A 12910-nucleotide genomic window follows, 5' to 3' on the forward strand; every position below is an offset into this window, starting at 1 on the left:
AACTATTCATCCAGTACATGCTACTCTAGAATAGGAACAAATTTGATTAATTTTCCTGTCCTCTGAAATTACTTTCCTTTTTTGATGATGTCTCTTACCCCCAATTTCCACCAGATGCGTAACTGCTGCGTTACGGCTCCGTCACGGCGGCGGAGTCAATAGATTTCCATTAAAGTCAATGAGTGTATTTCCACTGAATGCGTTACAGCTGCGTTCCGACTCCGGCGATCCGCAGCCCTCCGGACCAGATACGCAGAGCTTCTATTTTTGCCGGATGCCGGAGCGCTCCGCAGCACTACAGGGCAGAGTACGCAGGACAGGAAGTCGAGTGACAAAACAGAACAGCCAGAAACAAAATAAAAGATCTGTTTAATTTTCAAAATAAAATACACCGCGCTCATATTTCCCTACACTACACCTTGAAAACATCATAATGGGCGGAGACAGGCTTGTTGAAGTTTTAACCCCGTTGACACGATGGATGAAGAAATGAAAAGAGAAAAGAAAAGAGTTCTATCCTATACTCCTTCGGATGGAAAACTGTTCCTGGTTTGGTAGTTCTGTTTATAGAAACTACATATCGCGCGATCACACCAGAATTCGCGAGATTACATGGGGCATCGTGACGTCAGCTGTCAGTCATGACCGTTACGCAACAAATACGGACCTGGTGGGTATTGACGGACGATGGAACACGGAGCTGTCACGCAGCGGAGCCGTTACGCATCTGGTGGAAATTGGGGGTTAGGCCATGCAGGCTATTGGCTAAAGTTAATCAATAGCCAGAATATAGTTAAGTATTATTACCAAATTCACATTTCAGTCTGCCTCCATTCTGGTATGTAATACTCTCAATTCACAATCTAACTAATTTCTGATGGATAAAATTAGAGAAGAGTCTGGCTGCAGACTTGCACTTGCACTCTCAGACTTGCACTCTCAGACACTTGTGCTTCCGCTAACGACTTCACTTGCAGTGTATATATTTTTTATTTTGTTCTATTTATTGATAACTTTTTGTTTTAATCTCTCAACATTTTACAACAGTAGCCAGGTGGTGAAGACAAGAAAAAAGAAACTAAATTACAATGTCACTTGTAATCGCCACTTGCACTCTCCGCTACCTGTGACGTCATTTTAAAAGGATCAACTCCATATGGCGGCTCAGGCAAGCAGACAAGTACAGAACGCAGTGCGTTAAATTGTACATTAAACGTTTTCCTCCTATAGAAAATCATTATAAATAAAACACATAATGTAGCTTAATGGACAAAGACAGTAATATAAACGAGTTGTAGACAGTTTATTCTATATGGAAAAATGCTTAACGCGAAACTTTGCATGTTGCGTTTATTCCGGGCTCACCTGCTTGCCTGTACATATTAGATATGTATTTTAATAATGTAGAGAAGCATATAGAGTTTGGCTTTTATCATCTTAGTCCATTATGCCACATTTTGCGGTATGTGAGGAAAATACGATACAGTACAGACCAAAAGTTTGGGATTGTTAGTTAGGATTGGGTGCTGCGCCAGATGACCTGGCCTCCACAGTCACCGGACCTGAACCCAATCGAGATGGTTTAGGGGTGAGCTGGACTGCAGACAGAAGGCAAAAGGGCCAATAAGTGCTAAGCATCTCTCGGGGAACTCCTTCATGACTGTTGGAAGACCATTTCAGGTGACTACCTATTGAAGCTCATCAAGAGAATGCCAAGAGTGTGCAAAGCAGTAATCAAAGCAAAAGGTGGCTACTTTGAAGAACCTAGAATATTATTTTCAGTTGTTTCACACTTTTTTGTTATGTATATAATTCCATATATAATCCCACATGTGTTAATTCATAGTTTTGATGCCTTCAGTGTGAATCTAAAATTTTCATAGTCATGAAAATAAAGAAAACTCTTTGAATGAGAAGGTGTGTCCAAACTTTTGGTCTGTACTGTATATATTTTCATTAAAATAATGAACTGTATATTTAATTTGATATTAATAGCATCTTAATACATTAAGCCATGTTAAGTGTTTATGTTTTTCTACGCGAGGAAAACGCTTAGCGAGAGACTTTGCGCAGGCGTTCATATTCTGATGTTCTGGCCACGGATTTGCCGGTCTTGTCTTTTTCTTGCAGGACCCTGTAGGTTATAGTACTAAATTAGTTTTAATCGTTTAAAGGCGCAATATGTAATTTTTCTGCTTTAAAAATAGCAGATATCACTATATCTATGTTATATATATTTTTTTGTTGTGTACTTACATTATCCCGACAGTTTCCACGAACTTTCAAATCCGGAGAAAATTATAGTTTAATTAGAAGACACAGCACGTTTCTTTATTTCCATTTTGTCGCCCGTCTATGGCGTCATATAAACTTTGACCCCTTTAGTTTATCTAACTTCCTGCGGAACCGCCAAATACAAAGGTGAACAGAAGCAAAGACGAGACGAAGAAGAAAAAGTAGTAGCTAGCCTTGATCGAGACTATTATATTTTATATTTATATTGTTTATATTCGTATTTATACCTCAATCAATAACTTAGTTATGGATCATGATTATGCTTTGCCTGCACGTTCTGTGAAGCGCAAACATACGGGTGAAATAAATGACCTGAGAAGGTTTTGGGACGAAGAAGAAACGAGACACGGGTAAATATTGGAGTTGCATTTCCAAGATAGAGAGAGCTTCGTGACAAGCTGAAACTACAGAGAGATGCTTGCATTCTAATAAACCGGTATGCATCCATTCAGCTAACTATATCTATCCATATATTTTGTGAAACGATGATGTCTTGTGTAAAACGCAGACGGACTAGCTCTCATGTAGAGTATAATGTAAATCTACATGTGTTCTATATCTAGCTGGATAAAGTAGCTTCAAATGCAGTTCACTATCTTGTTCGATATCATAGTATAAACGTAATTATAATTATTAACGAAAGGCAACCGTGTTTTTTTAACATATATTACTACTAGCTAGATGGAATATTGATTTGATAGGGGTCTGATAATTCATATATCTCTCCGTTCGAAAATACGTGATTGTCAAAATACTAAGGCCGGTGACACACTGGCTGCGTGGCGTCTCTGCTGCGTGCCAGAAGCGTGGCGCGCTGCTGCTGCTGTAGGTGACATAGAGGGAGACCGCCGACAGACCAGGCTCTTGTCTTCATGACAACAATATCTATACTTCATGTTGAACATAAATATAAAGCCTACTGATAAAGGACACCGTCAACAGTATTGACGGCAAAATAGACTATGTTTGACAGGTGCAATATTTGAAAATCTATAATTATTTATTTATTTTTTAAATAACATTTGTATCTGAATTTATGTCAACCTATAGACTTTCAAACATCAAAATGTCATGAATTAATATGTATTTGTGTACAAAATTACATATAAACATATTTTCCTGTTATATTTTGCCTGGAAACGCTTCCAACACGCGTGCGTGTCGCGTGAAAAATAGGCGTCGGTTCTATTTCTAGCATGCACACGTTTTCTGCGCGGCTCGAGCCGGGCCTGAGACACGCGTCTCACGCAGGCAGTCTGCAAGCTCTAACCTGTTAACATGGGAGCCGAATTAAAAATTGACACGCGACGCAGCTGAGACGCTTGCGCCACGCATCCAGTGTGTCGCCGGCCTCAGTTAAAATGAGTGAGGAATGTGGGGAGTGACAGAGCGCGTGTTCCAATGAACAACAACTCCCATGAGCCTACGCTCTTTCCCGACGTCATCAAAGTACGTCTCATGTTATTATTTTGATTGAGTGACCCCTGGTGGCCAAAAATTCCATACTGCACGTTTAATCACCACCACAGCATCTTGTCTCCATTGGCAACACGCACGATTTGTGTCGATTGCAAGTGACGTCACAGGTAGCAGAGAGTGCAAGTAGCGATTGCAAGTGACATTGTAATTTAGTTTCTTTTTTCTTGTCTTCGCCACCTGGCTACTGTTATAAAATGTTGGGAAATTCAAACAAGAAGCAAAAAATTTTTTTTAACAAAATAAAAATAAAAATAAAGACTGCAAGTGTCTGAGAGTGCAAGTCTGAGAATGCCATTCAGCAGCACTCTGTGTTTGTGTCAGTCGTGTTTCCCCTGCCAGCGAAAGAAAAAGGTATTGGGGTAGGGAAACACGCAGTTTGTGTGAAATAAAAATAAAGACTGCAAGTGTCTGAGAGTGCAAGTCTGAGAATGCAAGTCTGAGAGTGCAAGTGCAAGTCTGCAGCCAGACCCTCTTGTAAAATTATGCACCATCAAAGTTTTCACCTTGAATATTTCTCTTGTAGATACATGAATTTTTTCTTTAATTAAAATGTTTGGAAAACACAGTTCATGTTATTTTTGAAGTTGACATGCTATGGAAATTTGTTCTCTCTATTTCCTGAATGAATATTATCAATCTTATTGTGAACATTATATCCATGCATGTTTCTTTTTTTTTTTTTTTTTACTTTGTAATGTTCAATCAAAAACTCTGTTCTTCCTGTCAAATGACAGACTTCTCTCTAGTGATGTATGTCAGATTTCAGTCATTTAGACTGTTTAAGATTTAGACTGTTTATGAACCGCAAGTTTGCATTAAGATCTGCCTCCATCCAATCAACAACCGATGGAGAAAACGGTGGTTACTTAACATAAACCTGAGTTCTTTGATAACAGAGTAAGCTGTTTGAATATGGGAATCGCTTGGGCATGACCAACTGCGGGAGCTCTTATGACACCACATCTGTCTTTGACAGACAGGCTGACCTGTGTCCAGGCTCCGCCCCACCTATATTAACCAGCCACCTATATTATGCCATTAGCCCAAGTCATTATAGAGAAATTACTTCCCATATTTGTGCAAGGAGGCAAGTGCAGATGAAACACCTAACTCTTTCTTTAAAGAACCTGGGTTTACGTTAAGTAACCCTGGTTCTTTTTTTAACTTCGCTCTGTGTTTCACTATGGGAGATATAGCCCACTCCCAGAGTGTTCCAATATCACTGCTATCACCCATAACAATTAAATGGGCAATTAATTAACAATTGATTAAAATTAAACCTACCTGCTCCCAGCACTGCATGTGCTGAGGATGTCTCAGACACATCCAGTCTATAGAACTGCACAAAAGTATGTGGCATAGCCCAACTTGCTGCTAAACAAATATCTTGAACATAAACTCCCCTGATTAAGGCCCACAAAGTAGCCATACCCCTTGTGGAGTGGGCTCTCAAGCCCTTAAGGAGTTGAAGATCCTTGCAAGCATATGCTAAAGATATAGCCTCTATGATCCAATGAGACAACGGGACGAGACAATGGCTTCCCAAGGAGGAGCAGCCCAAGGTACAAACAGCTTGTCATGAGTCCTGAAACCTGTTGTTACTTTACATACAAGAGCCCGCACCAGACATAATGAATTCAACTTCTGCTGCTCTGGAGAAAAGAACAGAGGAGGATGAAAAGCTGCCAGTTCAGTAGATGGGCACCATATACGCTGAGTCAACTACCTTAGGCACAAAAGCTGGGTTAGGGCTAGCTGTCTGGTGTCTTTGGCAAGGGTCGAACTAGCTGATATAGGTCACAGGTCAACCTGTCCATCATAGTATCATAAGAGCTTCCAAAGTTGGTCACGCCCAATTCCAATAGTGACACACTGAGTAAAATTAGAAAATGAACCAAGTCCTCTCCCTATATTTTTTTTTCTTATCATATAATCTGTTTCACATGAATGTATGTCACAATGCAGAAACAGAGATCTGTCAAGACTTTAAGCTAAATACTTGAAATTCATTTTATTCTGTGTGGGGGTTAGTGCTCAGCAGGAAAGATCAGAAAATTATACTTATTAAACAGAATTATATTTTGCCGAGAAAAGTTCTGGCTAAATTTCCCTGACATATGTATTCTTCCTTCCTATACTTCTGTAGTGTCTAGGCCAGTAAGTGGGCATCTGTGTGCAGGAGAATTGCCTTCTGCAGTGCAGCCCTGCTCCATACCATGCCCACAGCTATGCCTGCTCTCATCATGGTCCTCCTGGGGGGCCTGTCTCCACGACAACTGCATGGAAACACATGGACCAAAAGGTGGGACAACATGGGAATTAAATGTTATTGGTTGAAAAAACTCTGCTCTTTTATTAATAGAAGCAATAAAATCCACTTTAAATATGTTTAAAATTGATGATTGGTACACCTCTCCACTGAGCTGAACCCAGAGGTAACAGAGTATCTAAAACTGACATCATTTTTGGTGAGAGGTGATACCATCTGTCACTGAAGCGAGCTGCCAGAGTACTGCCCTATAATGAGAGAATATAGCAGAGGGCAGACTGATGTCACACAAATCAGTCATACATAAGTGGGGCTTTCAGTCAGAAATGACTCATTCTGGATAAGAATGATAAGAATAATCCCAGCTTTAAAACAGTGCTGCACTTTTATCATTCACCTGCCTTACTGAAACAAGATGAATATTCTAGAGCTATGAAAATCTAAATTATGATGTTAAATGTGAAAATAATATGATATAATATGTTGCATCGATTTGATCAAGTGGCATTAAAGACATTTATGATAGTACAAAAGGTTTCTATTTCAAATAAATGCGGTCCTTTTGAACTTTCTATTCATAATTTAATCCTGAAAAAAAAACTATTTCAGTTTCAACATATTAGAATCCACATGTTAGAATGATTTTTGAAGGATAATTTGACACTGAGGACTGAAGTAATGATGCTAAAAGTTCAGCCTTACCACTACAGGAATAAATTACATTTTAAAATATATTGCAAAATCAGAAAACAGTTATTTTGAATTATAATGATATTTCACCGTGTGTATGTATGTGTGTGTGTGTGTGTGTGTGTGTGTGTGTGTGTGTGTGTGTGTGTGTGTGTGTGTGTGTGTGAGTGTGTGTGTGTGTGTGTGTGTCTGTGTGTGTGTGTGCGTGTGCGTGTGCGTGTGCGTGTGTGTGTGAAATAAGCTAATATGGTATTACTATTATTATTTTACATTTTGGTTTTAAATTATTTATTAAATAATAAATAGAATTTAGACTATAGAACTACTCAAAAGTAAAAAGTATCAAGATCGTTTAAAAAAAACACGATGTTCATGTTGAAATCTCTAACTTTGCACACTTGCTGATATTTTGGCAAAACTGTTTGAGACATTAAGCCTTCTTCTGAAACTCTTGAGGAGAAATATCAGAAGAAACCCATCTGAGAAGGATTTGCTTTATGACTGATTGCTGTCTAGAAGATTTTGTGATGTGTTTTCCCAGTGGGAATGTCTAATAGGTAGGGTTTCTAGATTCTCTTTCATTCATTATTTAGACTGCACCTTGTTAGACAAGAATCTGTTTACTGTTTTCAAGCATTTCACCTCACTGCTGTTTCAGAGTATCGTTTGATCTTTGATACTGGATGAACTATGCAGAACCCCCGAGCCTAGAGCTTTCATAAAGAGAAAAATGAACTTCTTTCCTACACATTCAAACATAGATTTAATCAGAGGAGTCCTGTGGATTGATTTTTTAGTTGTTTTATTAACATTTCTAGTGCATTACAAATCTACAATTGCCCACAGTCATTTTGTATCCTCTTTGTGTGATCTTGGGTGAATGTAAGCATGTGGAGGAATGAATTGAACACTGGTTTGGTAATGATTGTAAACAAATTCTACCCAGCATTAATATGAGTAGGGAGCATTGAAGTGGGACTGATAAGGTTCTGAATTATTGGAAGTGAAACGCTGCCTGCAGCCCACCAATCTTTCCAATGAATAAGTTCAACAGCTCCCGTGAACCTTTCAATTATTAATATCCGCAGGGATGTGTCTCCACCAAATTGTTTTGCACAGTTTGGAGGAGGGCATCGCCCATCCATGCATTCCTTTTGGTCCAGAAACAAGGCTGTTGGTGTGTAAACCATGTCTGCATGCATGTTCTCCAAGGGAGTTTGTCCTCCACTATGCTGCTCAGGTGTAGTTTCAGAATGATGTGTGGTTGTAATTTGTTCATTTATTGTCCTGGAGTCGGGCTGTTGTCATCTACAGAAGAATAATGCTTCTTTTGGGGCTCAGATGTGCAGGAAGTTGTTTTTTACACTTTCAGTCTGTCATGTTGCTTCTTCAATTAACAAAACTTGCATTTTTGTGCAAGTACTAAAGTATATATTGAAATATAGTTAAATATTATTATTTTAACAAAAGTGCTTTTTATACTTGACAGTAATTTATACAATTTAGAGATAAATTGTACATTTTTGCATCTGGGAATAGGCTATTATGTCAATGTTGGAAAAGGATATCTAAAAAATAAATTGGCCTATTATCTGTGGAAACAAATGTAAGTGTTTCCAAAAAGTTATAAAACAGATTCATATTGACTGTCCCCAGAGTGAAATGGACACGTTTTTGCAGAAGATGCCACTGTTGTGAATATGCATGAATATAAACCAGTTTTATGGAATCATCATATAATGAATTCTGAAACATAATGCAGTCTACAGAATAAACATCTGTTATAATGATATAGAGTGTTAATCATGTCTTCTCAATTTGTGTTTGATAAGTGAAACAAACTGGTAATACGCCAAAGTTTTAATTATATATACAATATATTCAGAACTCTTGTCACACAATGTACTCATGACTTAAAGGGTTTACCATTTTTTGTGTCAAAGCCGTGTTAAGAGCTGTAGGGTATTTTGATTATTTCAAAGGCTTGGCTGACACTATGATTTTCCAAGGACTGCCAAGTCAGGTCCCCCGCAGGGGTGTGTGATGAACCAAATCTCACTACTGGCATGCACATAGTCAAGGAGCAAAGATATGAGGAGATGGTATCTACTCATCACAGACCATAAACAGGATCAGATGGTATCCAGACAGCTAGCATCCTACCCTCATGTTAGTCATCAGATAATCTTGTTTGATAAATTATGCTTGGAGTAATGCCTGATTAATCTTTTTTTTCTTGCTTATGCACTGCACTGTAATGCAGCTGATATCGACGGGGGTTGGCTTTGAGAACGTATGCTAATTTATGAAATATTAATTACAGTTGGCTTAAGTTTTTTAAGACATTGACAATCTTTCTAGCAGCACAATGCATATATTTAATTAATTAATTTTTATTATGAAAACAGTGTTTTGTCTTCATGTTTAAACAGTATTTTTAGGTTTTAAATGTTTATATTCCAGTGCTATTTCATTTATGACTGACTTCTCAGTTCGCAGTCATAGCTCATAGTTTTACAAATGAGTAAATTAAAAGAACGTATTCAGGCAAATTACAGCAGAGCGGGAATAGGAATTTATTCTGCTAACAAAAGATGGCAGAAAGCCTTTTCAAATTAGTTTCTATTACAAGCTTATTTAGCCACCACTTGAATTTCAGTTCCGAGCTCACTAGCCAGAAACTGGCACTCATTTTGCCTCACAATAACCCTAATCCACCTGTCTCTCGCTCTGTTCTCAGGCTACAGGCAGAGAAGGAGAGATATGCTGGAGGAAGGATCAGGATCAGAAAGCTGTGCCCATCTCCTGGAGTCAATGCCCTGTGAGGATCCAGCATGCTTTCTGTGGCAGGTGCAATTTGAGGGTCCTTGTTTGACCAGTGAAGGGAACTGTGGAAATGGAACTAGGACTCAAACTGTCACTTGCGTCAACTCAAAAGGTATACAATCAAAATAATTGTATTTATTGGAAGTAAATGATTTAGTAAAATGTCTGTATGTGCATGTAGGTTATACACTAGTTTAAGGGTGTTGAATAAAGTATAAGAAACAATCATAGTGCTGTTTTAGCCAGCACCACAAATAAAGGGTCATATCTAATGGATTCTAATATCTACCTGGAGCAAAAAGATCACATTATATTTACAAAAAAATAAATAAATAAAAAAATTGTAATAGTAATGGAAAGTTGTTTGGCTGAATAGTACGGTGTCTGCGTATTCCATTAGAACTCTGGATGATCTGTAGTGTATATCTATAAAGCATTCTGCTATTGAGAGTGATCCAATCAAGAAAAGGCTTTTAAGAGCAGCCGGTCACATTGGTCTGCATCATGTCAGCGTCACAGTGTTTCAGCAGTGCATTACAGCTGATAGGCAGCCACAGAGCTTACTGAAAGTGTTGCTTTGGAGATCAGTTAGTGTGACCCATTTTAATCTAGCTGTGTAATTTATGAGAGATGCCATGAAGATGAGGAATCCACCAACGTGAACTTAAGGAAGCCTTAGTGAGACCATAATAGCCCATCTTTACAACCCGAGAAACTAATTGCGGCCTTTTTGCATGTTTTATTATTGTGTCATAATAGATTATGTATGGATATATTAGGGAGGCAGGAAAGAATCCAGTGGAATTAACAAATTAATGTTCATGAGGTGTTTAAAACGGGTGTAATTAGAACTAGAGATTTTTCTCATAATTCTTAATGCCAGTTAAAAAGACATCAAATGTGTGATCGTAAGTAATACCAGTGTCAAATACTCTATTTGATCTTACCTGTACCTCAGTTGATTGATGCAATTTGACACAATTAGGTGTTTTGGGGATGAGAAAGAGTGTCTTATTATTTTTTTCTTTGTGAATTCATTATTTCTGACTTGATGAATATAAAGGGCCTCTGTGTTATTATACAAATTACAATGCTGCTATGTAAAATTTAATTACCTTGTATTTATAGTTAAATTAATTTGTGTATCAAAGAAGCGAGTAATCATATCTAACAGCATCAAAATAGCTCTTATGATTTTGATAATTATGTTGATGAGAAGTCTGGTTAAATTAAGCATGAAGTGTTTCCATTGCTCTATTGTTTAACCTTTCAGCCCAAACCTAAGAGACAAAATAATGAAGGATTTTTGGGCATGTGTTGTTTTCAATGCAGCTTTCTTAACTTCCTTTTGCCGGAGTTAATTGGGCTCTGGAGGAATAGGCATTTGCTCTGTTTCTGCTTTATTTCCTAAGAATGAGCATATTGAAGCATGTATGTCGGGGTCTGTTCCAATCTGACCTTGATATGGAGCATTTTTCCCTGCACTGATGTTCAGACTGCTCCAGTTTACTGGCCAGTTAAAGCTCATTGCATAGTGATATACAGTATATCCCTCTATTCTGTATTCAAGGGCAGGACTGAACTCTTATTACAGGCTGGCAGCACTCTTAAGAGACACCCGTCATGCCGTTTACAGTCTGATTGAAATCCTGATACAGCCTTGAGTGTCTTAGCACAATTCTAGAGTGTGTACACTCTGGACAACTGGACTTTGACTATCTGCATAAAGTCTGGTCCACATTGCAAATCATTTTGCCCAAGAAATCCCTGCTTAGAAACAAAAAGACACCATATAATTGGCATGTCAGTTTCATGCATTATTTATGTGATGTTTAGGGGTGTTGGTGGTGCTTATAGATACTTAAAAAATAAATAAATACAAATAAAAACACTAAGAGCAAAACAGAATATGCAGCTGCTCAATGGTATCTTAATTTTTACATATTTTTGTTTATTTGTTTTAGTCTTAGTCATAGTTTCATAGTTTCGTAGTTCAGTTATATGGCTATATGTAGTTTTTTTTATATATAGATTTGTCTTAAAAAAAAAACAAAAAAAATTATGCATTAATGCATTATTTATAATTTACAGTGTTATTGGTCACATAATTTTCAGTTTGTTTAATTATCATTATGATTTTTTTATTTATTTATTTTTGGTATTATTGACATAATCAAAAAATTAATTTGATTGATTAGAATAAAGGCAGGGTAGGTGATTTGATTCAAAAAACTTTTTTATTTATTTAATTTTTTTTTTATGAAGAAAATCAATAAGTTAAGTGGTCTTAAAATGTATTTATATGTATTTATATTGTCTGTGGCAGGCATGGGACCATAAAATGTTTAAGAGTGAAGTGACACAGCCAAGTATGGTGACCCATACTCAGAATTCGTGCTCTGCATTTAACCCAACCAAAGTGCACACACACCGCAATGAAAACAAACACACACACACACACACACCGCGAATAGACACACCAAGAGCAGTGGGCAGCCATTTATGCTGCGGCACCTGGGGAGCATTTGGGGGTTCAGTGCCTTGCTCAAGGGCACTTACGTCGTGGTATTGCTGGCCCGAGACGCGAACCCACAGCCCTAGGGTTAGGAGTCAAACTCTCTAACCACTAGACCACAACTTCCCCTTGTCCAATCATATTCCTCGGTCTGAGGGCTACGATAGGCTGTGTTACCTGCCTGTCAACATATGTATTTGCATACCTCCGTTCACCCCGTATGCGCAGACATGATACATCATCAGTACAGACCAAGCGAGAACACAAGGCATCATTATTGCAATATTATGTGCTTTGTACTGTAATGTTTCTCACCGGTGAATGAGAGATGAGGTAATCTGACTGTGTTGCATTCAACCCTACTCATAACACTGTCTCTCATCATGTCGCTGGTCAGCCTCTGGCCTGCCTGTGTGCGTTCATGTGTTTTGGAGGAAGCGTGGCTTTGGAGAATGATTTGCAGTGAGGGTGGGATCTTATGCTATCAAAGCTAACTTGCTATTGCTAGCCTCTCTGAAATCATCTACCTTACCTTTAACACTGACTTGCTGCAATGTGTCTCAAACTAAATTCCTCAATATCTTGTTTGTGCTGTGTGTAGCAGCATGGGAGTGTGAAAAAAAATCCAACTTTGTTTCTAACAGAAAAAATAAAAGCATATTGCTATATCAGCCAGCATTTTTTTTCAGTGTTCAGTGTTTTTTAATTTATAGTATGTTTTTCTATTTTATATTAAGCAGGACTTTTAAATTGATAGCGCTGGGACTTTTATTTTGATATCTCTCTCTCTCTCTCTCTCTCTCTCTATATATATATATATATATATATATATATAT

At 37.9% G+C, this 12910-nt stretch overlaps 1 protein-coding gene across 1 annotated transcript in view; it reads left to right on the top strand.

Annotated features, from left to right (window-relative positions):
• The window catches only part of LOC132152809 (thrombospondin type-1 domain-containing protein 7B-like), a 272917-nt gene that overhangs the window by 142669 nt on the left and 117338 nt on the right, over positions 1-12910 (top strand). Inside the window, exons 7-8 of the mRNA XM_059561707.1 lie at positions 5921-6076; positions 9474-9671. Coding sequence (XP_059417690.1) covers positions 5921-6076; positions 9474-9671 — 354 coding nt within the window. The remainder of the gene's footprint in view (positions 1-5920; positions 6077-9473; positions 9672-12910) is intronic.

This window comes from Carassius carassius, chromosome 11 (assembly GCF_963082965.1).
Source record: "Carassius carassius chromosome 11, fCarCar2.1, whole genome shotgun sequence".
NCBI lineage: Eukaryota > Metazoa > Chordata > Actinopteri > Cypriniformes > Cyprinidae > Carassius > Carassius carassius.